At 37.6% G+C, this 24,407-nt stretch overlaps 1 protein-coding gene across 1 annotated transcript in view; it reads right to left on the bottom strand.

The window, feature by feature from the left end:
* Positions 1 to 24,407, bottom strand: part of Dhc1 (dynein axonemal heavy chain 1) — a 154,695-nt gene that overhangs the window by 111,640 nt on the left and 18,648 nt on the right. The window contains exons 11-17 of the mRNA XM_075289651.1: positions 24,171 to 24,370; positions 23,811 to 24,107; positions 23,193 to 23,616; positions 19,168 to 19,367; positions 17,226 to 19,100; positions 16,980 to 17,152; positions 6,656 to 6,811 (exon numbers count right to left, since the gene is read on the bottom strand). Coding sequence (XP_075145766.1) covers positions 6,656 to 6,811; positions 16,980 to 17,152; positions 17,226 to 19,100; positions 19,168 to 19,367; positions 23,193 to 23,616; positions 23,811 to 24,107; positions 24,171 to 24,370 — 3,325 coding nt within the window. The remainder of the gene's footprint in view (positions 1 to 6,655; positions 6,812 to 16,979; positions 17,153 to 17,225; positions 19,101 to 19,167; positions 19,368 to 23,192; positions 23,617 to 23,810; positions 24,108 to 24,170; positions 24,371 to 24,407) is intronic.

Below are 24,407 nucleotides of genomic sequence, written 5' to 3'. Positions count from 1 at the left end.
TACAGCTCGCAGTTTTAGTCCGATTGTCCTAAAATTTGGTACAGGGTCCTGTTTCGGCTCAGAGACGATCCCTATTGATTTTGGAAAAAATCGGTTCAGTTTTAGATATAGCTGCCATATATATTTTTCACCGATCTGGTCATAATTGGCGTGTATAACAACCGATCTTCCTCAAATTCCGTACATTCGAATATTTTAACAGTCTCAAAAAACTTGCAAAATATCAGCCAAATCGGTTCAGATTTAGATATAGCCCCCATATATAGCTTTCGCCCGATTTACACTCATTTGCCCACAGAGGCCAATTTTTTTGCTCCGATTTAGTTGAAATTTTGCACAGAGAGTAGAATTAGCATTATAGCTATGCGTGTCAAATTTGGTTGAAATCGGTTCAGATTTAGATATAGCTCCCATATATAGCTTTCGACCGATTTACACTCAAATGACCACAGAGGCCAACTTTTTGCTCCGAATTAGTTGAAATTTTGCACAGGAAGTAGAATTAGCATTGTAGCTATGTGTGCCAAATTTGGTTGAAATCGGTCCAGATTAGATATAGCTCCCATATATAGCTTTCGCCCGATTTACACTCATATGACCACAGAGGCCAATTTTTTGCTACGATTTAATTGAAATTTTGCACAGGGAGTAGAATTAGCATTGTAGCTATGCGTGCCAAATTTGGTTGAAATCGGTTCAGATTTAGATATATCCCCCATATAGCTTTCGCCCGATTTACACTCATATGACCACAGAGGCCAATTTTTAACTCCGATTTAGTTGAAATTTCGCACAGGGAGTAGAATTAGCATTGTAGCTATGCGTGCAAAATTTGGTTGACATCGGTTCAGATTTAGATATAGCTCCCATATATATGTTTTTCTGATTTCAACAAAAATGGTCAAAGTACCAACATTTTCCTTGTTAAATCGGCACTGCTTAGTCGAAAAGTTATAAAAATGACTCTAATTTTCCTAAACTTCTAATACATATATATCGAGCGATAAATCATAAATAAACTTTTGCGAAGTTTCCTTAAAATTGCTTCAGATTTAAATGTTTCCCATATTTTTTTTTTACTAAAATTGTGTTCCACCCTAGTGCATGAGCCAACTTAAATTTTGAGTCTATAGATTTTGTAAAAGTCTATCAAATTCTGTCCAAATCGAGTGATATTTAAATGTATGTATTTGGGACAAACCTTTATATATAGCCCCCAACACATTTGACGGATGTGATATTGTATCGAAAATTTAGATCTACAAAGTGGTGCAGGGTATAATATAGTCGGCCCCGCCCGACTTTAGACTTTCCTTACTTGTTTTCTATAGAAATCTTTTGTCAAAATTTTATTTCTTTAGAAATTTTTTGTCAAAATTTTACTCCTATAGAAAATTTTATCAAAATTTTATTTCAATAGAAAATTTTATCAAAATTTTAGTTCTATAGAAAATTTTATCAAAATTTTATTTCAATAGAAAATTTTATCAAAATTTCATTTCGTAAAAAATTTTATCAAAATTTTAGTTCTATAGAAAATTTTGTCATAATTTTATTTCTATAGAAAATTTTGTAAAAATTTTATTTCTATAGAGAATTTTGTCAAAATTTTATTTCTATATAAAATTTTGTCAAAATTTTATTTCTATAGAAAAATTTTTCAAAATTTCATTTCTTTAGAAAATTTTGCAAAAATTTTATTTCTATAGAAAATTTTGTCAAAATGTTATTTCTTTAGAGAATTTTGTAAAAATGTTATTTCTATAGAAAATTTTGTCAAAATTTTATTTCTATAGAAAATTTTATTTCTACATACAAATTTTGGTCAACGTTTTTTTCTATAGAAAATTTTATCAAAATTTTATTTCTATAGAAAATGTCATCGGAATTTTATTTCAATAAACAATTTCTTCTAAATTTTATTTCTATAGAAAATTTCGTCGATATTTTTATTCCATAAAAAAAAGTTTGTCAAAATCTTAATTTCATAGAAAATTGAAGTACATTTCGGTTGGAGAGGAATATTTTGCAAAATCTACCAAAACCTCAAGAATCTACCATTTTTGGTAGAATTCCACCAACTGTGGCAATCGTGTATACAACTTTATCATCGATTGACAAACTGTAGATTACCAAAAAAACAACTACAAATGATATCGCTACTTGACCTTCTACTTTCTCTCTAAGAAGATTATATTTTATCGAACTTTCCTTACTCGAGAAAATTCGATCTTTTTACATTTTTGTTGTTTTTTATGTTTTTGCTGAGCATTTGCATAAATAATTTTCATCTAATAGTATCATATCTGGCGCTTTTAATCCTTGTGGATGCGGACTTAAATCGAACATATAATTTCCAACACAAAATGCGGTTATAGATGCAACATGTGTCTGTAACAAGTATTATTACATGATGTGTATACTCGTTGTTGTTGAAAAATTAAAGCGCTTATCTGTAGACATTAGAGTGGTTTCGTGAAAATTGTCACGAAATAAATTGAAACATTTAATATAGCTAAATTTCAATGTAAATAAAACACCCCAACGTCAATTAATACATCCTAGGGAATCATTTCAGACAATCCGTAGAAGTAGAACGGACAGCCCCAGTGAAGCGAAAATTATTCGTACAGGGTAGCATTCTGAACCCCACTGTGAAATAATCCAGGGCAGATACGGTGTCGCAATGTTTTACGATAGTATTCTGAGTATACATTAACGCTATAATAGTCAACAAGGTGCAGACTAAGAACTGCACTCTTTATTCTGCCGACAAGTACATTGGGGATCATATGTTGTGACGCTGGAAGTCGGAGGCCCTCGTTTCCCGCCACAATATATAATAATAGGATATTCAGTTATAAAAGTGTATTTGAAATATTATAAGACTATAACCTACCGTAAGTAATTGGAGTAAACAAGTTTCCATTATAAACCAACAACTTCACAGGTGAGCATCACCTAAATATTCCGCATGCTGGGCAAAAGTATAAAAGCCATGCAGTGTGTGAGATCGGGTCAGTCAATCACAGCAGCCAAGAAAGACGAGGTAAGTAGAGCAATATAAGAATTTATAATAGCGTGACGTAGTTAACGTAGAATGCATAGTAGTCCCCTCACCTATCCCATAGCTAGAGGTGTGCGACCACTCTAGCCACGCGTTGCTCCACTTCTTCGTGTCCTCCTACTCCTTAGCTAATTGTGTTGGTTCACAATAGCCACGCAGAAAAACGCAAACGTTGACCGAAAGCCGACGTTCACTGTCGAACATCCACACGTTGACAAAACTACACTTTCTCACACCATCGGGTCCTCCCGCCTCATACTGCCGAAGATCCCTGGAGTAGTGCTCACCTCTCTCGTAGCCCCATCACCGCTGTGAGAAACTGCTAGTTGCCAAGCAGGATCTACACAAGCGAGGACCATTAGGTCTTGCCTTCTCCACATTCAGAGATATCCACTCCGTCATAATCACAGGCAGCAGGGCTCCAGAAATCTGACATAACCGCGTTCAACTATTTTAGTATACATAAGACTTCTAACGACAATAAAAACCGATAACTTTAAAACCTTTGTCTTCTCTTTATCTCTATAATAAATTTCTGTTACATACCCCGATCTCCGAGAGTATTACACAAGCCAAGGTTGGGAAAACCCGTCGTTACAATGTCTCTCTCAGTTTGTACAGTGTGTCTGTACTGTAAAGCGTTATATTTATACCCACCCCCATAGAATGGTGACGGGGATATAATAAGTTTGTCATTCCGTTTGTAACACATCGAAATATCGATTTCCGACTATATAAAGTATATATATTCTTGATCAGGGAGAAATTCTAAGACGATATAAGCATGTCCGTCTGTCTGTCTGTTGTAATCACGCTACAGCCTTCAATAATGACGCTATCGTCCTGAAATTTGGCACAGATTCGTCTTTTGTTTGCAGGCAGTTAAAGTTGGAAGATGGACTATATCGGTTTAAGTTTTGATATAGTCCCCATATAAACCGGCCTCCCGAATTGGGGTCTTGGGCTTATAGAAACCGTAGTTTTTATCCAATTTGCCTGAAATTGGAAATCTAGAGGTATTCTAGGACCATCAAAAAGTGTACCGAAAATGGTGCCTATCGGTCCATGTTTTGATATAACCCCCATATGGACCGATTTCCCAATTTTGCTTCTTGGACGTCTAGAAAGTGTATTATCTATCCGATTTGCCTGAAATGAAAAATCTAGAGGTATTTTAAGACCACAAATTGGTATGTCGAAAATGGGGGGTATCGGTCCATGTTTTGGTATAGCTCCCATATAGACCGATCTCCCGATTTTACTTCTTGGGCTTCTAGAATCTGTAGTTTTTACCCAATTTGCCTGAAATTGAAAATCTAGAGGTATTCTAGGACCATAAAGAGGTGTGCCGAAAATGGTAAGTATCGGTCCATGTTTTGATATAGCTCCCATATAGACCGATCTCCCGATTTTTCTTCTTGGGCTTTTAGGATCCGTAGTTTTTATCCAATTTGCTTGAAATTTGAAATCTAGAGGTATTCTACGACCATAAAGGCGTTTGTCGAAAATGGTGATTACCGGTCCATGTTTTGATATAGCCTCCATATAGATCGATCTCCCGATTTTACTTCTTGGGCTTCTAGAATCCGTAGTTTTTACCCAATTTGCCTGAAATGTGAAATCTAGAGGTATTCTAGGAAAATATAGAGATTTGCCGAAAATGGTGATTCTCGGACCATGTTTTGATATAACCCCCATATAAACCGACCTCCCGATTTTACTTCTTGGGCTTCTAGAATCCGTGGTTTTTATCCAATTTGCCTGAAATTGGAAATGTAGAGGTATTCTAGGAAACTAAAGAGATGTGCCGAAAATAGAGATTATCGGTCCATGTTTTGATGTTTATGATTCCTCTAAAACTCAAACAAAAAATGGTTCTTATAAATTCAGAATCTGATCTAGTCTTAATTACCATATCACATCCGTCAAATCTGTTGGGCTATATAAAAAAGGTTTGTCCGAAATACATACATTTAAATATCAATCGATCTGGACAGAATTTGAGAGACTTCTATAAAATCTATAGACTCAAAATTTAAATTGGCTAATGCACGCTAGGAACACAATGTTAGTTAAAAATATGGGAAACATTTAAATCTGACGCAATTTTAAGGAAACTTCACAAAAGTTTATTTAAGATTTATCGCTCGATATATGTGTATTAGAAGTTTAGGAAAATTAGAGTCATTTTTACAACTTTTCGATTAAGCAGTGGCGATTTTACAAGGAAAATGTTGGTATTTAGACCATTTTGGTCGAAAAACATATATATGGGAGCTATATCTATATCTGAACCGATTGCAACCAAATTTGGCACGCATAGCTACAATGCTAATTCTACTCCCTGTGCAAAATTTCAATTAAAACGGAGTAAAAGATTGGCCACTGTGGTCATATGAGTGTCAATCGGGCGAACGATATATATGGGAGCTATATCTAAATCTGAACCGATTTCAATAAAATTTGGCACACTTGACTACACTACTAATTTTACTCCTAGTGCAAAATTTCAACCAAATTGGGGTAAAACTCTGGCTTCTGGGACCGTATTAGTCCATATCGGGCGAAAGATATATATGGGAGCTATATCTAAATCTTAACCGATTGCAAACAAATTTAGCACGCATAGCTACAATGCTAATTCTAGTCCCTGTGCAAAATGTCAACTAAATCGGAGTAAAAGATTGGCCACTGTGGTCATATGAGTGTAAATCGGGCGAACGATATATATGGGAGCTATATCTATTTCAATAAAATTTAGCACACTTGACTACACTACTAGTTGTACTCCTAGTGCAAAATTTCAACCATATTGGTCTAAAACTCTGGCTTCTGGGGCCATAGAAGTCTATATCGGGCGAAAGACATGGCTAGATCGATTCAGGGACCCACCCTGAGCATTATTGCCAAAGACACCATGTGTCTATCTCGTCTCCTTCTGCGTGTTGCAAACATATGCTCTAACTTATAATACCCTGTTCCACAGTGTGGCGCAGGGTATAAAAACTTAGAGCATAGTCTGTTCGAATTTTCTTTGTAAAACTCGATTATTCGATTTTGACTAGATTTTCAAGTTTCAAAAATTTACTACTCGGATTGGCTGATTACCAAAAGTCACAATGGACTGAATAGTCTAAGTGACCCTGAAAATAAATGAGGTTACCATTTATAATTATGTCTTATATTACGCCCCTTTTTGGGTCTTCCAAATGGACTTAAAAATAATGTGAAAACTTCAACAAATATTTGACTTGACATTTGCAAACTTGAAAATATACGTTTTGGGACGTACCTCATTATATCATCATATTTTTTTTTCAAATCATAACTAAATTATGAAAAGTAAATATTGACAGTAGATGTATTTGATCAAATTTTACATATTAAATAAATATGCAAATATATTAATGATAATATTTAAATAATAATAATTTATAAAAAAATTACACGCGGCTATATCTACAATACCAATTAAAAAAAAAACAATTAAATTAATTTTATCATTTACCTTTTTCCACCAGCACGGCATCAGGATATACCCACATATTTGTATACATCCACATCCATACAGATAATCCATTTACTAACCTGTAATCCATTTGATCGGAACAATTAAATACGACTACGTATTTAGCCAATGTTTTTCCCATATCTTTAACAGTCTCTGTTTTGCCAGTACCAGCAGGACCACAGGGAGCACCACCCATACTCAATGTTAATGCTTGTGCCAATGTTATGTAGCATCTGTAAGATGAAGAAAAAAAAGGACAAAGGAGAAAGCAAACGGAAAACATTTTAGTCAAGTTTAAAGGGCAAATGTATGTAAAAAAGGATTAAATCCTTTTAGTAAGATGTGAATGGGTGAAGAGATGACCATCGGCCCCTTTTTTGTGGAATGGTTTTGTTTGTTTCAAGGGTAAAAAGTTAAATTTGTTTTAGACGATATGAAGATTATAATAATTTCTTTAATGTTTTTATACCCACCACCATAGAATGGTGAAGGGGGGTATAATAACCCAGCAAAAAAATTGGAAGTTGGTCCTTCCAAAGGCACAACTTTAAAAGCACTTCCAAAGATGTTCTTTATTTCAACTACACATGAAGTTCTTTTAATTCAATTATTTATAACCCTTTTTTCTTATTTTTAATGGGTAAATTTAATTTTTTTTATTTCAAAAAGATAAAAAACAGAGTAAGCTTTAATAAAATGGTACAAATTATTGAAATTTTGTCGAAAAAAATTCAAAATCCATTCAAAATATATTGCGAATTTTTCAAAATATTTTAATTCAAACGTTTCGGACAAGCGTTAGAATGAATAAAAAATCATAAAAAATATATAAATAATTTATTTATAACAAGTAAGGAAAGTCTAAAGTCGGGCGGGGCCGACTATATTATACCCTGCACCACTTTGTAGATCTAAATTTTCGATACCATATCACATCCGTCAAATGTGTTGGGGGCAATATATAAAGGTATGTCCCAAGTACATACATTTAAATATCACTCGATCTGGACAGAATTTGATAGACTTCTACAAATCTATAGACTCAAAATTTAAGTCGGCTAATGCACTAGGGTGGAACACAATATTAGTAAAAAATATGTGAAACATTTAAATCTGAAGCAATGCTAATTCTACTCTCTGTGCAAAATTTCAACTAATTCGGAGTTAAAAATTGGCCTCTGTGGTCATATGAGTGTAAATCGGGCGAAAGCTATATATGGGAGATACATCTAAATCTGAACCGATTTCAACCAAATTTGGCACGCATAGCTACAATGCTAATTCTACTCCCTGTGCAAAATTTCAACTAAATCGGAGCAAAAAATTGGCCTGTGTGGTCATATGAGTGTAAATCGGGCGAAAGCTATATATGGGAGATATATATAAATCTGAACCGATTTCAACTAAATTTGGCACGCATGGCTACAATGCTAATTCTACTCTCTGTGCAAAATGTCAACTAAATCGGAGTTAAAAATTAGCTACAATGCCAATTCTTCTCCCTGTGAAAAATTTCAACTAAATCGGAGTTAAAAATTGGCCTGTGTGGTCATATGAGTGTAAATCGGGCGAAAGCTATATATGGGAGATATATATAAATCTGAACCGATTTCAACCAAATTTGGCACGCATGGCTACAATGCTAATTCTACTCTCTGTGCAAAATGTCAACTAAATCGGAGTTAAAAATTAGCCTCTGTGGTCATATGAGTGTAAATCGGGCGAAAGCTATATATGGGAGATATATCCAAATCTGAACTGATTTCAACCAAATTTGACACGCATAGTTACAATGCTAATTCTACTCCCTATGCAAAATGTCAACTAAATCGGAGCAAAAAAATTGGCCTCTGTGGGCAAATGAGTGTAAATCGGGCGAAAGCTATATATGGGAGCTATATCTAAATCTGAACCGATTTAGCTGATATTTTGAAAGTTTTTCGAGACCCATAAAATATTCGGATGTACGGAATTTGAGGAAGATCGGTTGATATACACGCCAATTATGACCAGATCGGTGAAAAATATATATGGCAGCTATATCTAAATCTGAACCGATTTTTTCCAAAATCAATAGGGATCGTCTTTGTGCCGAAACAGGACCCTGTACCAAATTTTAGGACAATCGGACTAAAACTGCGAGCTGTACTTTGCACACAAAAATACATCAACAGACAGACGGACAGACAGACAGACAGACGGACATCGCTAAATCGACTCAGAATTTAATTCTAAGCCGATCCGTATACTAAAAGGTTGGTCTATGATTACTCCTTCTTGGCGTTACATACAAATGCACAAACTTATTATACCCTGTACCACAGTAGTGGTGAAGGGTATAAAAATATGACAACATTTTTTAATTCACATCCAAAACACTGAATTTGAATCACATAGTAAGAAGTGATGCAAATTCAGTGCAACGGTTGTTGAAATGGTGGACATTCATCCTATGACAAGCCCGTGTTGAATTCATCGCTTCTGCGCCAAGTTTGCACTACTTTCGGATCCAAACAGAAGATTTTCACTACTTTTTTGGCGACGCTTTTTTATACTGGGAAGTTTGTCATTCCGTTTGTAACACATCGAAATATTGATTTCCAACTATAATAATTTGTTTAATGTTTTTATATCCACCACCATTTCCGACTATATAAAGTATATATTCTTGATGAGGGAGAAATTCTAAGACATATAACCATGTCCGTCTGTCTGTCGTAATCACGCTACAGCTTTCAATAATGGAGATATCATCCTCCAATTTGGCACAGATTCGTTTTTTGTTTGCAGGCAGGTCAATTGGAAGGTGGGCTATATCGGTCCAGGTTTTGATATAGCCCCCATATAAACCGACCCCCCGTTTTGAGGTCTTTGGTTTCTAGAAACCTATTTTATATCCGATTTTGAAATTTGAAATCTATAGGTATTTTAGTACCGCAAATAGGTGTAGCGAAAATGGGGCGTATCGGTCCATGTTTTGCAATAGTCCCCAGCCGATTTTATTTCTTGGGCTTCTAGAAAACGTATTTTCAATGCGATTTGGCTGAAATTTGAAATCTCGAGGTATTTTAGAACCACAAATAGTTGTAGCCCGATATGCCGATTTTACTTCTTGGGTTTCTAGAAACGGGATTTTCAATCCGATTTGTCTGAAATTTGAAATCTGGAGGTATTTTATGATCACAAATAGGTTTACCGAAAATAAGGTCTATCGATCCATGTTTTGCTATAGCCATCATATAGACCGATCTGCCTTTACTTCTTTCAATAATGGAGATATCGTCCTCCAATTTGGCACAGATTCGTTTTTTGTTTGCAGACAGGTCAGGTTCGAAGATGGGCTCTATCGGTCCATGTGTTGCTATAGCCCCTTCTATAGGCTTCTAGAAACCGTATTTTCAATGCGATTTGGCTGAAATTTGAAATCTCGAGGTATTTAGGACCACAAATAGGTTTGCTAAAAATAGGGTCTATTGATCCATGTTTTGGTATACGAGTAGCCCCATATATCCCGCGATTTTACTTCTTAGGCTTCTAGAAACCATAGTTTTTATACAATTTGCCTGAAATTTAAAATCTAGGGGTTTTTTAGGGCCATAAATAGGCGCTCGGAATATATTGTGTATCGTTAGAGATTTTGGTATATCCTCCTAGATTCTGTAGGTTTTCAGAACCGCAATTATGTGTGCTGAATTTGGTGTGTATCGGTGCATGTTTTTGGCATAGCACCCATATAGACTGATTTTCCGATTTACCCCCTTGGGCTTATATAAACCGTAGTTGTTATCAAATTTGCCAGAAATTTTAAAGGATTTAGTTTTCATCGGTCCATTTGGTATATATAGATATAGAAGGCACACTGATCATGAAAATTGCATAAAACTGAAAGCAAAATTTCCTTCTAATTATTTGAATAATGGGGATAAAAATCAACAGGTTTTTGATTTCAAATCATTTTCTTGCACACCTACACGAGATGTTTGTGATTCCTCTAAAACTCAAACCAAAATGGTTGTTAGAAATCCAGAATCTGATTTAGTCTGCATAGGTAGAATCTTTAAATGTATCTTCGAGAAACGAAGATATCTGTAAACTTAGAAGAATATCTGTCATCAAACACCCTGAAATTCTATATATTATCAACCCACTACAACGAAGAGTTTTCAAAGGAAACTATTATATTTGATTCATGGTGGTGTGTATTTAAGATTCGGCCCGGCCTTACTGCGATTGACAAATTTTATGGGATCCAACGCGAACACATTATTTTCATACAATATGTTATTGAATGTATGCTGGTCCCACAAATAAATAAGGTTGTCTGAATCTCACTATCAGTTGCCGCACAACATCAACACTTTCCGGAACAGTAACAGATTTTTGGACGACCTTTACGAAATTTGTCTTGGAGTGAACTTCGATCTCGGCTGAATTCCACACTCTGAGTACGTATAACCACAAAAAGATCAAGCTTTACGATAGAGTTGGTAGATTGTCATACTAGGGGTGCCTAATCCCGCTATACGACCGGTAACCCTTTTATACTTCTGAATTCTCTCTTATGTAGATTTGAACGTCATCAGCACACATATGTATTTATCTTGCATGGGTTCACCTGGGGCTAGCTGTTCAACATTTGTTGGCGGTAACTTTTTTTATCCTAGTATGTTTGGATTTTTTTGTGTCTGCTATTGAAATAAAAGCTTAATATTAAATGTACATTGTGATGTTGTTGTAAACGTCGAACTCTACTTCCATGAATTTGAAAATAAATGTGAAAAATCTCAATTTTATTTCTTTTAAAAGTCAGATAGAGAGAGAGAGGAGAAGGAGGAGAGAGAGTGTGCAGATTATGTGTTTACTTGTTGCAAATTTGTGGAAACCTTAAGTGTTTTTTAATAATTGCAAATCTCTTGATAATCTGGTTGTGCTGAATTTGAAATTTCTGTCTAAACATGTTTTTTTCTTTTCTTTTGTAGCCTTTGTAGAAGACCTAATGTTAATTTCATTGCTTTGTGTTCATGACCTTAAAATCGTTAAAACGTATCGATCCCTTGCCATAAATAATACTTTCTTTTCTTTAATATCGAAAAAAAAATTGTTGGTAATTTTTGGTTATTTTGTGTGCGTTTTAACTTTTTGCTGAAACGCAATTATTTTGAAGGACTCACAAATGCATGTGTTATGTATTTGCCTTTTGAATTAGGATTAACATACATTTGGAGATTAAATTTGTAAAATATCTTTAAAAGCTTTTTATTTAACCTTTTTGTTTGTAGGGATGAGTCATTGATTTTGTCTGGCTGTTTAAAATTTTGAGCTATAAAGACTCTTGACTCTGATAAAATTCCTAACGTAGATTTCAGCCTTAAATTTCCTTCAAGTTCCCACGAACTTCCTTAAAGGAACATTTTGGCGTATCCATGAATAGGACTGGCTTCTGTTTTCATTTCATTTGTGACACTACAGGTGATGAACTTCTCTCTCCTCAATGCTCGATTCTACTTTTAGCTGAATTAAAAATGATCTCCTTTTTGTAGTCCAGTCCGATCAGCATTTCACGTTACGCGAAACCTCTTAGAGAAGTTTTGAAACACTCAGAAATGTCACCAACATTACTAAGAAGGGATAATCCACCGTTGAAAAACTTTTTGGAGCGCAACGAGAAGCAATTCAAAAAGGTTCCGAGCATAAGCCGGCATGTAAGGAGTCGGAGCCATAGAAGGGAAATGTGTGTAAAAGGAATTGACTTCCTCATGCTGAGACTTGTATCGGAGACTCGTAACAAAACTCTGCATAACTGTTGAACATATGAAAAGAAAAAAGGTTTACGTGGAAATCCTCATAAATGTCACCAACACCGAGGAGCAACCCTGAGTCAGAGCCACAGGAAATCTTGCTTGCGATGGCGCAGGAGGTTTCCCACGGACGCTACAGGGAGGAGATGATTTGCTTCAAATTTTGCACAACGAGTACGTTTAATAGTATCGTTAATTGTGCCAAATTTAGTTGAAATCGGTTCAGATTTAGATATAGCTCCCCCATATATCTTTCGTCCGATTTTGACTTATATGGCGTCAAAAGCCAGAGTTTTGCCCTGATTTGATTAACATTTTGTACAAGGTATCGTTAATTGTGCCAAATTTAGTTGAATTCGGTTCAGATTTAGATATAGCTCCCATATATATCTTTCGACCGATTTGGACTTATATGGCCCCAAAAGCCAGAGTTTTGCCCTGATTTGCTTGAAATTTTGCACAACAAGTACGTTTAATAGTATCGTTAAGTGTGCTTAATTTGGTTAAAATCGGTTCCGATTTAGATATAGCTCCCATATATATCTTTCGTCCGATTTGGACTTATATGGCCCCAAAAGCGAGAGTTTTGCCCTGATTTGCTTCAAATTTTGCACAACGAGTACGTTTAATAGTATCGTTAATAGTGCCAAATTTAGTTGAAGTTCAGATTTAGATATAGCTCCCATATATATCATTAGCCCGATTTGGACTAATATGCCCACAGAGGCAAAAGTGCTACTCTGATTTACGTGAAATTTTGCAGAGGGAGTAGAATTGAACTTGAAACTTTGCACAGGCAGTAGAATTAAGGTTCTGCATATGCGTGTTTATTTTGGTTGAAATCGGTTCAGATTTTGATATAGCTCCCATATATATCTTTCGCCCGATTTTCCGTCATATGTCCACAGAGGTCAAAGTTGTTATCCGATTTACGTGAAATTTTGCACAGGGAGTAGATTCAGCATAGTAACTATGCATGTGAAATTTGATTGCAATCGGTTCAGATTTCGATATAGATTCCATATATATATGTTTTTCCTATTTAGGCAAAACTGGCCGAAATACCTAAATTTTCCTTATCAAATCGCCACTGCTAAGTCGAAAACTTATCAAAATGACTCAAATTTTCCTATTACTCTATTACACATATATCGACCGATAAATCATAAATACACTTTTGCGAAGTTGCCTCAAAATTGGTTCATATTTAAATGTTTCCTATATTTTTTTACTAACATTGTGTTCCACCTCAGCGCATTAGCCGACTTAAATGTTAAATCTATAAGTATTGCAGAACTCTGTACAGTTCTGCTCAGATATACAGAATATATGTGTATGGATTCATATAGCATCCAACACATTGGACGGATTTGATATGGTATCGAAAATGTGGACTTACAAAGTGGTGAAGGGTATAATATTGTCGGCCCCGCCCGACTTTAGACTTTCCTTACTTGTTTAAATGGAAATTCGTCTTGCGGATACATTCATGGTAGACTTAAGACCCTGCAGAGCTGTGTTATATTTGAAAAGTAAAAGGTCATGTGGAGCCCACCGAGGAGAACTCGTCAAAGGTTCCGAGGCTAAGGCGGAATGTAGGATAGATTAGGTTAGGTGGCAGCCCGATGTATCAGGCTCATTTAGACTATTCAGTCCATTGTGATACCACGTTGGTGAACTTCTCTTTTATCACTGAGTGCTGCCCGATTCCATGTTAAGCTCAATGACAAGGGACCTCCTTTTTATAGCCGAGTCCGAACGGCGTTCCACATTGCAGTAAAACCACTTAGAGAAGCTTTGAAACCCTCAGAAATGTCACCAGCATTACTGAGATGGGATAATCCACCTCTGAAAAACTTTTTGGTGTTCGGTCGAAGCAGGAATCGAACCCACGACCTTGTGTATGCAAGGCGGGCATGCTAACCATTGCACAACGGTGGCTCCAAGGCGGAATGTAAGTAGTCGGAGTCATAGGAAATGAGCGTAGGTTATGTTAGATTAGGTGGCAGCCCGAAGTATCAGGCTCACTTAGATTTTTCAGTCCATTGTGATACCACATTGGTGAACTTCTCTCTTATCACTGAGTGCTTCCCGATTCGATGTTAAACTCAATGACAAGGGACCTCCTTTTTATAGCCGAGTCCGAACGGCGTTCCACATTGCAGTGAAAACACTTAGAGAATCTTTGAAACCCTCAGAAATGTCACCAGCATTACTGAGGTGGGATAATCCACCGCTGAAAGACTTTTTGGTGTTCGGTCGAAGCAGGAATCGAACCCACGACCTTGTGTATGCAAGGCGGGCATGCTAACCATTGCACCACGAGAGCCAAAGGAATGGACTTGTTCATGTTAAGACTTGTGTCGGAGACTCGTATTAAGACTCTGAAGAACTATCTTATATTTGGAGCCCACCGAAGAATAAACCCTGAAAGGTCCCGAGTCTAATGCGTCATCTAGACTATAAGTTTATCCGGACGAGAGTGTTCGTGTCGCACATATCAAGACATAATTGATATTGCTGCTTGTTTATGGGATCGATAACACATTTATCGATATTTTACTTGCGTTCGACAATTCTTAGCGTTCGGTCACACTGTAAGATACTTTACAAACTCAGACATTCCGTCGGGAAAAACTTATAGACTGGACGGCGTTTAAGTCGGAGCCATATAGGAAGTGAGTGCAAACGGAATTGACTTTTTCATGATGGGGCTTGCCATAGGAACGGAGCTTAAAAGGAATGGACTTGTTCATGCTAAGACTTGCGTCGGAAACTCATATTAAGACTCTGAAGAACTCCTTTATGTTTGGAACCCATCGAAGAGTAACCCTGTAAGTTCCCGAGGCGAAGTCGGAATGTAAAGAATCGAAGTCATAGGAAATTCGTGTATAAGGAATTGAGACTCGTATTAAGACCCTTCAGAGCTGTTTTATATTTGCAAAGGATTAGGTCCACGTGAAGACCACCAAGGAGTATTGCTGAAAGGTCCCGGGGGTAAATCAAAATGTAAATAGTCAGAGCCATAATATGTGTGTATAAGGAAAGGACTTCTTCACGCCGAACTTTCGATAGCGCAGGTTGTTCCCACAGATGTTTGATCGACAAAATGGAGCGATTTTGGCAAAATACCTAAAGACCAAGATCATATCATCGTGGATCCTGGTAACAACAGAATCCTGCACTATGTAAAGGATATTGCAGTTTACAATGCACTCCCTTATGCTGAGACTATAATCTGAGGCTTGCATAGCTGTTTTGTATTTGAAAATGGCCAATGTGGAGTCCACCGAATAGCAAAACTGAAGGGTCGAAAAAAAAGACAGGCTAGTTACCATTGCACCACGGTGGCTCCAACCAGGGATGGCAACCATTCAAGTTCCGAAGGACAAGTAGGAAAGTAAGGAATCATAGACATGGGAGAACCAGGGAGTGTAAGAAAAAAAAACGGATGATAAGAAGCCAGGTCCGACGGCTCCTCTGGAAGTGTTCTCCACTCTGCAAAGGAAGGCCTGGCTGGACTGCCCATAGTCAGTCCTACAATTTATTCGGCGTACACGTAAATGACGCTACCAAGACGTCGACACAAAGGCAAGGACTTTCGAACAGAGTTTTCCACCCGACGAAAGCAGCTTCGAAGGCTTTACTTTACAGAACTAAGGCAAACTCTATCGGGGCTTTCGAAGAGTATTGCGCTCTCTGACAGGGAAGAGGTGACCCCGAAACTCCCTAGATAATCGTGGAGATTGGCAACATCGTGAAACGAGTTCAAAAGCTCTACAATAAGTAATTCCATAAGAAGGACATGACATACTAGGGCACATGGGATGGTGAAACTGCAATTTCACATAGATAGCGCTACCGACACGCCGGAGAAGAAAAAAACCTCTCCGAAACTCATACCCGAGATCATGGTACACGTTACAATATATATAGGAAGGAACCAATGAAGGAAGGGTAAAACTCTTATAGGATATCCATTTTCTACGAAATGCAATAGACCAGGAAGCGATACAGTCACAGACGGAATTCTAGGTGTTATAGACGTTATGATGATAGGCTATGTTATGTTAGGGTAGGAAAAGTGGCAGCCCGATATTTCAGGCTCACTTTGACTATGCAGTCTATTGCGATACCCAGTGGTGATTAGGATGTCTACTCATCCTTATCATGATGAAGCCAATGGTCCAAGAGGCTATAACAAATCGAAAAAAATAATGGAATATTACAGGACGAGGAGGCGAACTTCTCCATTTCCCCGCAATTTTGCGGTAGGCCTCATTCTAGTGCCTGACAGGAAGGAGTAAAGGCTGGCTTTTATACCTAAATCTGGGAATACGAATTATGCGACAAAGGTATTCAAACTAAAAGACATACATTATTTCCCCAAAACACCGTAAATCGCGTTCAATATAAGGACACCGGATATGACAGTGATCAGACTTCATCTTGTCCTACTTTAAAACCCGCGATTTTATAGAAAAAAATCGTCAAATTTGTACTTCAATGAACTTCAATTTATATAAGATATTTCTCTAAGATCATATTCTTGTGAATATTCATTTTCCCCATACAGAAAACCAGCTGTCCTGTAATATCTTACCTATCTGTTAACGGAGTAATAACCAAACGATCTGTACACCCCAAATATTCATTCTGATAGGTGAAGGTAACATCGGTAACGGAAATCCAGGTTTTATCCAAATCTTCTTTGAAATAGAAACGGCATTGTTTAAGCCATTCAAAATCATTTGCTGATTTAATGTTCATGCGACACTAAAACGAAAAACAAAACGATAATAAATCCTTTAACACTCTCTATAAACTCCGTAATACTACATGTACTCACCAATATATCAAAAATATCACGCTGATGGACATGTATAGTAATCAACGTCTCAAAATTGGTCCTCTCCATTTTCGTTAGATTCCTTGTGGTCTGATCAATTAAAGTATTTAAAATATCTAAAAATTTATTATTAGTTTCGGACATGGCCTTTCTCTCTTGTCTGGCCTGCATCAGAGCCATTTCCGCATCGCGTGTCCAAATCATTTGTATACCCAAAAGACAAATCTGAGCTGGAGCCTTGTCCAGGAAACCAAGCAAACTGAAATTTGGATCATTGATTGTGGCATAAGCGGTACGAATGATAGAATGCAATGACGCCTGTGCTGTGACCAGCAATTGAGTTAACCATGTCTCAACAGATCCTTCAGCCCTGATGGCACGATCTAAATGAATCATTTCACCTTCGCTTGATATGATGGCCATCATTTTATTGTATTCAATATCGTGGAATTTAATATGACGCGTATTATCAAATATGGATAGTAGATGATTTTGAATGGTATGCGAATCGGAAGCTTGACCCAAAATCTCCAAGAGAGCTGGATCTGATACGAAAAAGAAACGAGGGAACATCATACGTTTACGTTCTAGATAACCACTCAGAGATTTCTGACATATCTCTAATTGTTCCTGGAGATGGGGAAGCAATTGCTTGAGCAAATCATCTCCGACACAGCAAGCCACCACACCAGGAGTTTCATGGGCTCTTTGCATAATCTTTTGCCAGGATTTATCAATTTTCGAAAAACGTTTAGCCTCTTTGGGCAATTGTTTGGCAATATCACCACCAACGAATACAGCCTCCAAATAGACCCACATATTCTGGACCAAAAGCCATCTTTCCAAGATCTCATTAGAATTGGATAAATCAAATACCCATTGTTGAATTTGCTTACGGAAAGGAGCATTATAACGATTCGATAGCAACGATCCCAAAACCATTAAACTATCTTCCAATTGGCCTATTGTCTCAGCCGTGGTATCACCTCTCAGTAGAAGTTCTCCCCTGTTATTGAAGCTCATGAATTGCAACTCGTGGACAGACCATTCATTGGTGACCTGTTTCAATTTAGCCTCAATATCCTTTTCCTTCATGGCACTGATACAAATATCTTCAATATCTTCTTTGTATTTCAATAGGGGAGCTTCCAAAATATTCTTCAATGAGAAACCTTCGGAATCAAATTCAAATATGTATTGGGTAACATCCATAATACGCTGCCAATGACGAGGCTTCATAGCCTTATTGGCCATCAATTCCAATAGGGGGCACATATCATTGAAATCATCTATGGTCTTTTTCAAGGCATGGAAGGCAGGCCATTCCTTCAGTGCCTTGGGTAGCTTACGACATCTATTTTGGAATTCCATCAATTCATTATTGATTTCTTCGATATCCACTTCATTCCAAGGTATATCATAATAGCTGCTGACCCGATCTATAACATCGTTATAGAGTTTGTAGAGTTTCTGCAATAGATTCAATTCCTTGCGAATTTGTCCCAACTCTGGGTAATCGGTTTGTGGTAGACCAAATAATTCTTCACCACTTTGATAGGTCTGCAAACGACGCCACATTCCTTCAAATCTATTCTGGAAGAGTATTAAACGATCTGAAGCTTCGCGAGGCGTTAAGCCTGGTTGCATTGGACCTGCTGTACGATATTCCGATACATAGGTTATCTTATCCTGTTTGAAATTATCCAAATTATCCTTCAAATCATCCTGGAATGATGGTTGCATTTCCAATAATTTCACTTGAGCTTGCAAAGCACAGGCCAAAAGATTTTGGAATGTTGATCTTAGATTATCCACCAAATCGAATTGTTCTCGTTCCACTTGCACCTCATAACGTGTGAGGACATTGAAAGCTTCCTAATGGCAGGGAGTGTTAGAGTTTATTGAACAATAAAGATTCTTCACAATTTTCTTGCTTACTTACCTCAATAGGATCAATACGCAGCTCCATATCAACTTCTTGTTCTCTTATCTTACCCAAAGTTTCCATTATCATACGTACATCATCCAAATCACGTATAGGCCTATCCAATTTACGATCCATTTCATTGATCACTGCATAAACATAGTCCATTTCTTTTTTGTATTTCTTCTTCATAGCTTGGCCAATTTTATGATTGCATGCTGAAAGGGAAATGAGATCGATGAGGACGGGATATACAGCTAAAACCGGAATTATTTGAGAGGTAATCGCCTGCAACTCAAGTTAAACAACTTCACTTGAAATCCAATCCAGTCATAAGACATCTTTGAAACGATTTCATCATTGGACATCTAATACATTTGCCCTATTTAAAATCTATCATAATGGATTCATGGATTCATCGTCCTGTGACATAACATAAATCATGTATCATCCACCAAAAAATCACCTCTGTTGTCTGAAAATCAGCTGCAAGATTAAGTTAAGTTCGCATGGAAAGAGTTAGAGAATCTTCGCCTGATATCGATCGACTTACGCCTCGCCACTATTTAGTATTTTATGTGTTCCAGATATCGTTTCCCGTTTTAGCATAATAGTCGAAATTTGGCAACTCTGTCTGATTTTTAGCTATTCTTTGTAGTCAAACATGTCCACATTCGAAATTGCTATGGAGTATGGGGGTAATGTTTCAAAATGATCACTATTTTCGTCATCCGCATAAGGGGACCAAGTATGACAAAACAATCTTCACGGAAGAGAAAAATTGATGTTTAAAAGTTTTACAATGCGACTAAGGAATAGTGGCCTCGAATACAAACGTCCCACCAAATTTTAAATTGTTATACCCATCCTCGGCCGACTGTCTAATACTCGTTCCTTGGGTATGTCAAATCCTTGTACTCTGTATTCCTTAACTCGAAAACGGCCATCGACTGCCGCAAATCTCTCAACGAGATGGCTGAGCAGCACAATATTCACCTAATATGGGTGCCTGGCCATAGGAACATACCGGGGAACTGCGAAGCGGATGAGTTGGAAAGGCTAGGGACTACCTTACATATTCCAGGGGAACTAGAATCTGTTGGTATGCCCCTGGCTACCTGCGAGCTCATACTGCGTGAGAAGGCTGTTATGATGGCAAATGTTCGATGGGAGAATTGCAAGGGTTATAACGACACCAAGCAAATATGGTCCCATTTAAATTTAAACCGCACACTAGATATGCTAGTGTTCTCGAGACATCAGATATCACTCCTGATATCAGCTATAACGGGTCACTGCCTGATAGGCGATTTTGCAAAAACTATTGGCGCGAAGTATAATGACTTTTGTATGAGCTGTCATGATGCGGAGGAAAAGGAATCAATTAAACACCTCTTGTGTGAGTGTCCTGCATTTTGTGTAACGCGTAAGCAAATTTTAAGGGCATATAGTTTTAGATTACTGGCGGACCTGGAAAACGTTAACTTAAGCAGTCTGCTAATGTTTTTGTTACAATCTGGTTGGTTCAACAGAAGAAAATAATCGAGAAGATTCAGCGGTTAAAACTTGAAGGGCCCATATGTAATAGGTACTTTTAGTTAATGTTTAACCTAACCTAACCTTGGGTCTGTCATTTTCAGTACCTCCCCACAGCCTCGGCCATCAGACCATCTCATTACTCACTAGTGCTGTGTATATGGTAGCGATTATTCTTATAACGTAGCCGGTGTTACACAATAGTATTCCTTCGAAGTCCCTATATTCATTTCCTATAGCTCATTGGTTCTTAGAGATTTACTAGGCATCCTGATGACGCTTCCCATTAAGGCATCCTGATGGTTTTCGAAATAGGATCCTGTCATCACGGTCCATCAACCACTCTCCAAGTTTTTTCAGCTGTCTAACTAATGTTCCAGTTTGTTGTCTGGTTCTGGAATGCCATTAGCTCAGGGCCGTCTGTTCATAGTCCAAGGAGCTATCGCTCCTTATCGCTTTACTTGATATAGCCCCTTCGTAATTTCGAATTCACGTTCCATACATCTAGATACTATGGCTCCTTGGTTCTTATCACTTTGCCTTCTCCTTGGTAATTTCTCTTCCCATCTAGGCATCCTTCCCTTTCCGCTTCTCGTCTAGCCGGCCTGATGGTTATCGAAATTAGGATCCCGATATCGCGGTACATCAGACATACTCCAAAAGCCCTCCAATTTTTGATCTCTATAACCACCCTACGGGAAATGGATCAACCACAGGACTAGTCCCTGGTGTGCATGGACCAGTCCTAGTTCTGGTCAAGACGTATGGAAGGTACCTGTCACCTTAACATGGGTGATCATTGACGGGATAAATTTACACTTTAGGACACGCCTTGGAGTCGTTCCTAAGGACACTTTCTGGGGCATTTTAGTAGTAGCACTCCATAGGCAGGTCCTCATGAACCAGTTTCGGACAAACTCTTAGAAATCTGTTTCAGTTTCATTATCCGAATCGCACCAGTAAATTAAAAACTTTTCAAAAATGTTTAACCATAGGTTATTCTGGTAATTCAACTTCACCAATAAGATTTTTATATCAAGCGAGTATGGAAATCATTAAATTATCACTATTTAAAAACTACGACAAACTGGATCACCGGTACCAGTCCTGTGATAGGTCCGTCAGTGGCAATTTCCCGTAGGGCATTGTTAAAATTTGGTATATGATTTGGGACTTTTATCAGAAAGTTATCCTTAGTTCTTATCACTTCACCTGCTATAGGTCCTTGGCAATTTCGCTTCCCGTCTAGGCATCCTGATTGTTATCGAAATAGGATCCCGATCCATCAACCCTACTCCAAGCCCTCCAATTTTTTATCTGTGTAACCAATGTTAGTATCCTTTTCTGTTCACAACTGTGGTATCACAATGGACTGAATAGCCTAAGTGAGCCTGATACATCGGGCAGCCATCTAACCTAACCCAACCTAGTATCCGTTTATGGATATCCATTAGCTGGATATCCATTAGCTCCGTTTCTGGATATCCATTAGCTCTGGTAATCCTGATGATTATCGAAATTATGATCCTCATATTACGGTACATAAACCCTACTCCAAGCCCTCCAATTTTTTTATCTGTCTAACCAATGTTCCAGTTTAGTATCTTTTTTGGATATCCATTAGTTGAGGACTGTCTATCCATAACCCAAGGAGCATTAGCTCCATTATAATTTCGCTTTAACTTAGCCGCCGTTACAGAATCTAATACCCGTTTCCTGCATTTACTTGCTATAGCTCCTTGGTTCTTATCTATTTACCTGGTGCAGCTCCATGGTAATTTCCCTACTCCAAGCTATCCAATTTTTAATCTGTCTAACCATTGTTACTAATTGGTATCTGGTTCTGGAGTTCCATTAACTCAGGACTGTCTACCAAAAGTCGTAAGATTACACTCAGAATTCAGACCGTCGTCGGATGTTCTGCCAATTATTAGTGGGTCATCTTCTCATCTTACCTCATTCATGGTCACCTTCAGGACTGTCTACCAAAAGTCGTAAGATTACACTCAGAATTCAGACCGTCGTCGGATGTTCTGCCAATTATTAGTGGGTCATCTTCTCATCTTACCTCATTCATGGTCTCTTTCAAAGTCCAGCTCGATATGATCTCTATTATCCATCTACACTAGCACTCGTAATTCGAAATACTACTAGTTACAACATGTATCATCTGGAAGCTTCATCTTGTTCCCTACATGGTCAATACATCCATGGTCATGTCTATATTCATATCTAGCTCTATGGGTTTTTGTTTTACATTCCTTCAATATCTGTCTAACTAATCTCTCATTTAGAATTTAATCATTAGCCATCCTCATTTTGATCCTGACTCTCTTCTGCATAGGGATTCTTACTATTCATCAAGGATGAGCTGAGTTAGGAATTGGACTCACTCTGATTTTCTGCAGAACCAGTTTGAACATCGGCATCCCCAACATGCCGCATATGCCAATACTTCATCTGAACCCAAAACTTAAACTAAAAATCATCTACAACTTCATACTCACATTTAATCTCTATGGCCAATCCATATTTAAGACGTTCATTGTAAACAGCCAAACAATTACCAAAGACTTCCATATCCGGTTCCACCAATAAATTGGCATCTAAATCCGATAAGCAACGTAGCGTAGTTTCAAATTCTTGTAAACCAAATTCCATAAGTTGTCGCGTTGTGCGATCATTTTTCCATAGGAAGTGATAGGGTTTCCAACGTTTGATATAAGTCTGAATTTCTGGTTTGATACCCTTTGTGCAATTCGACAATAAATTCAAAGCTTTTGCCACTTCTTTATTATCCATAATGGCTGAATAGAAAGACTTCAACATATGAGGCATTTGTGGACGTTGTACCGAATCCAGGGTGTACAATTTTCGACGTTTTGTGTTGTGGTTACGTCCTACACGAGGTTGGGGAGTCAATGAAACTTGCTGTAAATAAGAAAATTTTGTTAGAAATCATTGGAGTTTTCTCCGAGTCCAGTGAAACATCTCACGGTCCACGTTTGGGAGTTGCCCAGTTATGAGCGGCTAATTTTAATGTGTCAATATAGCAAACCTCTCACTACAAGTACCTTCTTTTAAAGGTGTCCACTTTTGAGACGTTTCACTGTAATTGAACTTACTGGCAATTCTTTTCCACTCGTCCACTGAGCTACACCTTTTGCTATACCCGTTATGGTCTTTCCAGCTGTTATTAATATCTCTTGGAGTTCTTCTAGATTTGGTTTAATCACCACATTGGGTATTTGTAATTGGGCATATAGAGCAAATATGGGTTTCTGAGAGACAGGTTCCTCATCATCCGATACAAAACGTCTTCGTATAGTATCCAAAGCAGCTCGTATTACTTTAATAAGAACATCGATAACTTTGCGGCTATAGTAACGTCTCATCTCAGTCACTGCATTACAAACCATATCCTGTCAGAAAAAATTAGTCCTTTGTAGCAAGTGGAGTTTTTAACTAATCTGCGAACAAATCACCTGTAAACCTTTGGGTAAACCTTCTGAGGTGGCCAATAAAGTCAAAGGATTGTCAAAGCAAGACCAAAGTATACTCCAATCTTGTTGTTGATTACCACCTCCACTAGAACCGCCTCCCCCTCCTCCTCCTCCACCGCCACCACTGCCACCTTCATTCTCTCCAGATTTGCGACCAGATGAACCTTGATCTTTGGCAACAGCTAAGGAAGGAAAAGATAAAATTTGTTAAATAACTTA

Source organism: Haematobia irritans, chromosome 1 (assembly GCF_050003625.1).
Source record: "Haematobia irritans isolate KBUSLIRL chromosome 1, ASM5000362v1, whole genome shotgun sequence".
In the NCBI taxonomy this organism is placed as follows: domain Eukaryota; kingdom Metazoa; phylum Arthropoda; class Insecta; order Diptera; family Muscidae; genus Haematobia; species Haematobia irritans.
Note: the sequence above shows the minus strand (reverse complement) of the source record. Positions and strands in the feature narration are given on the sequence as shown.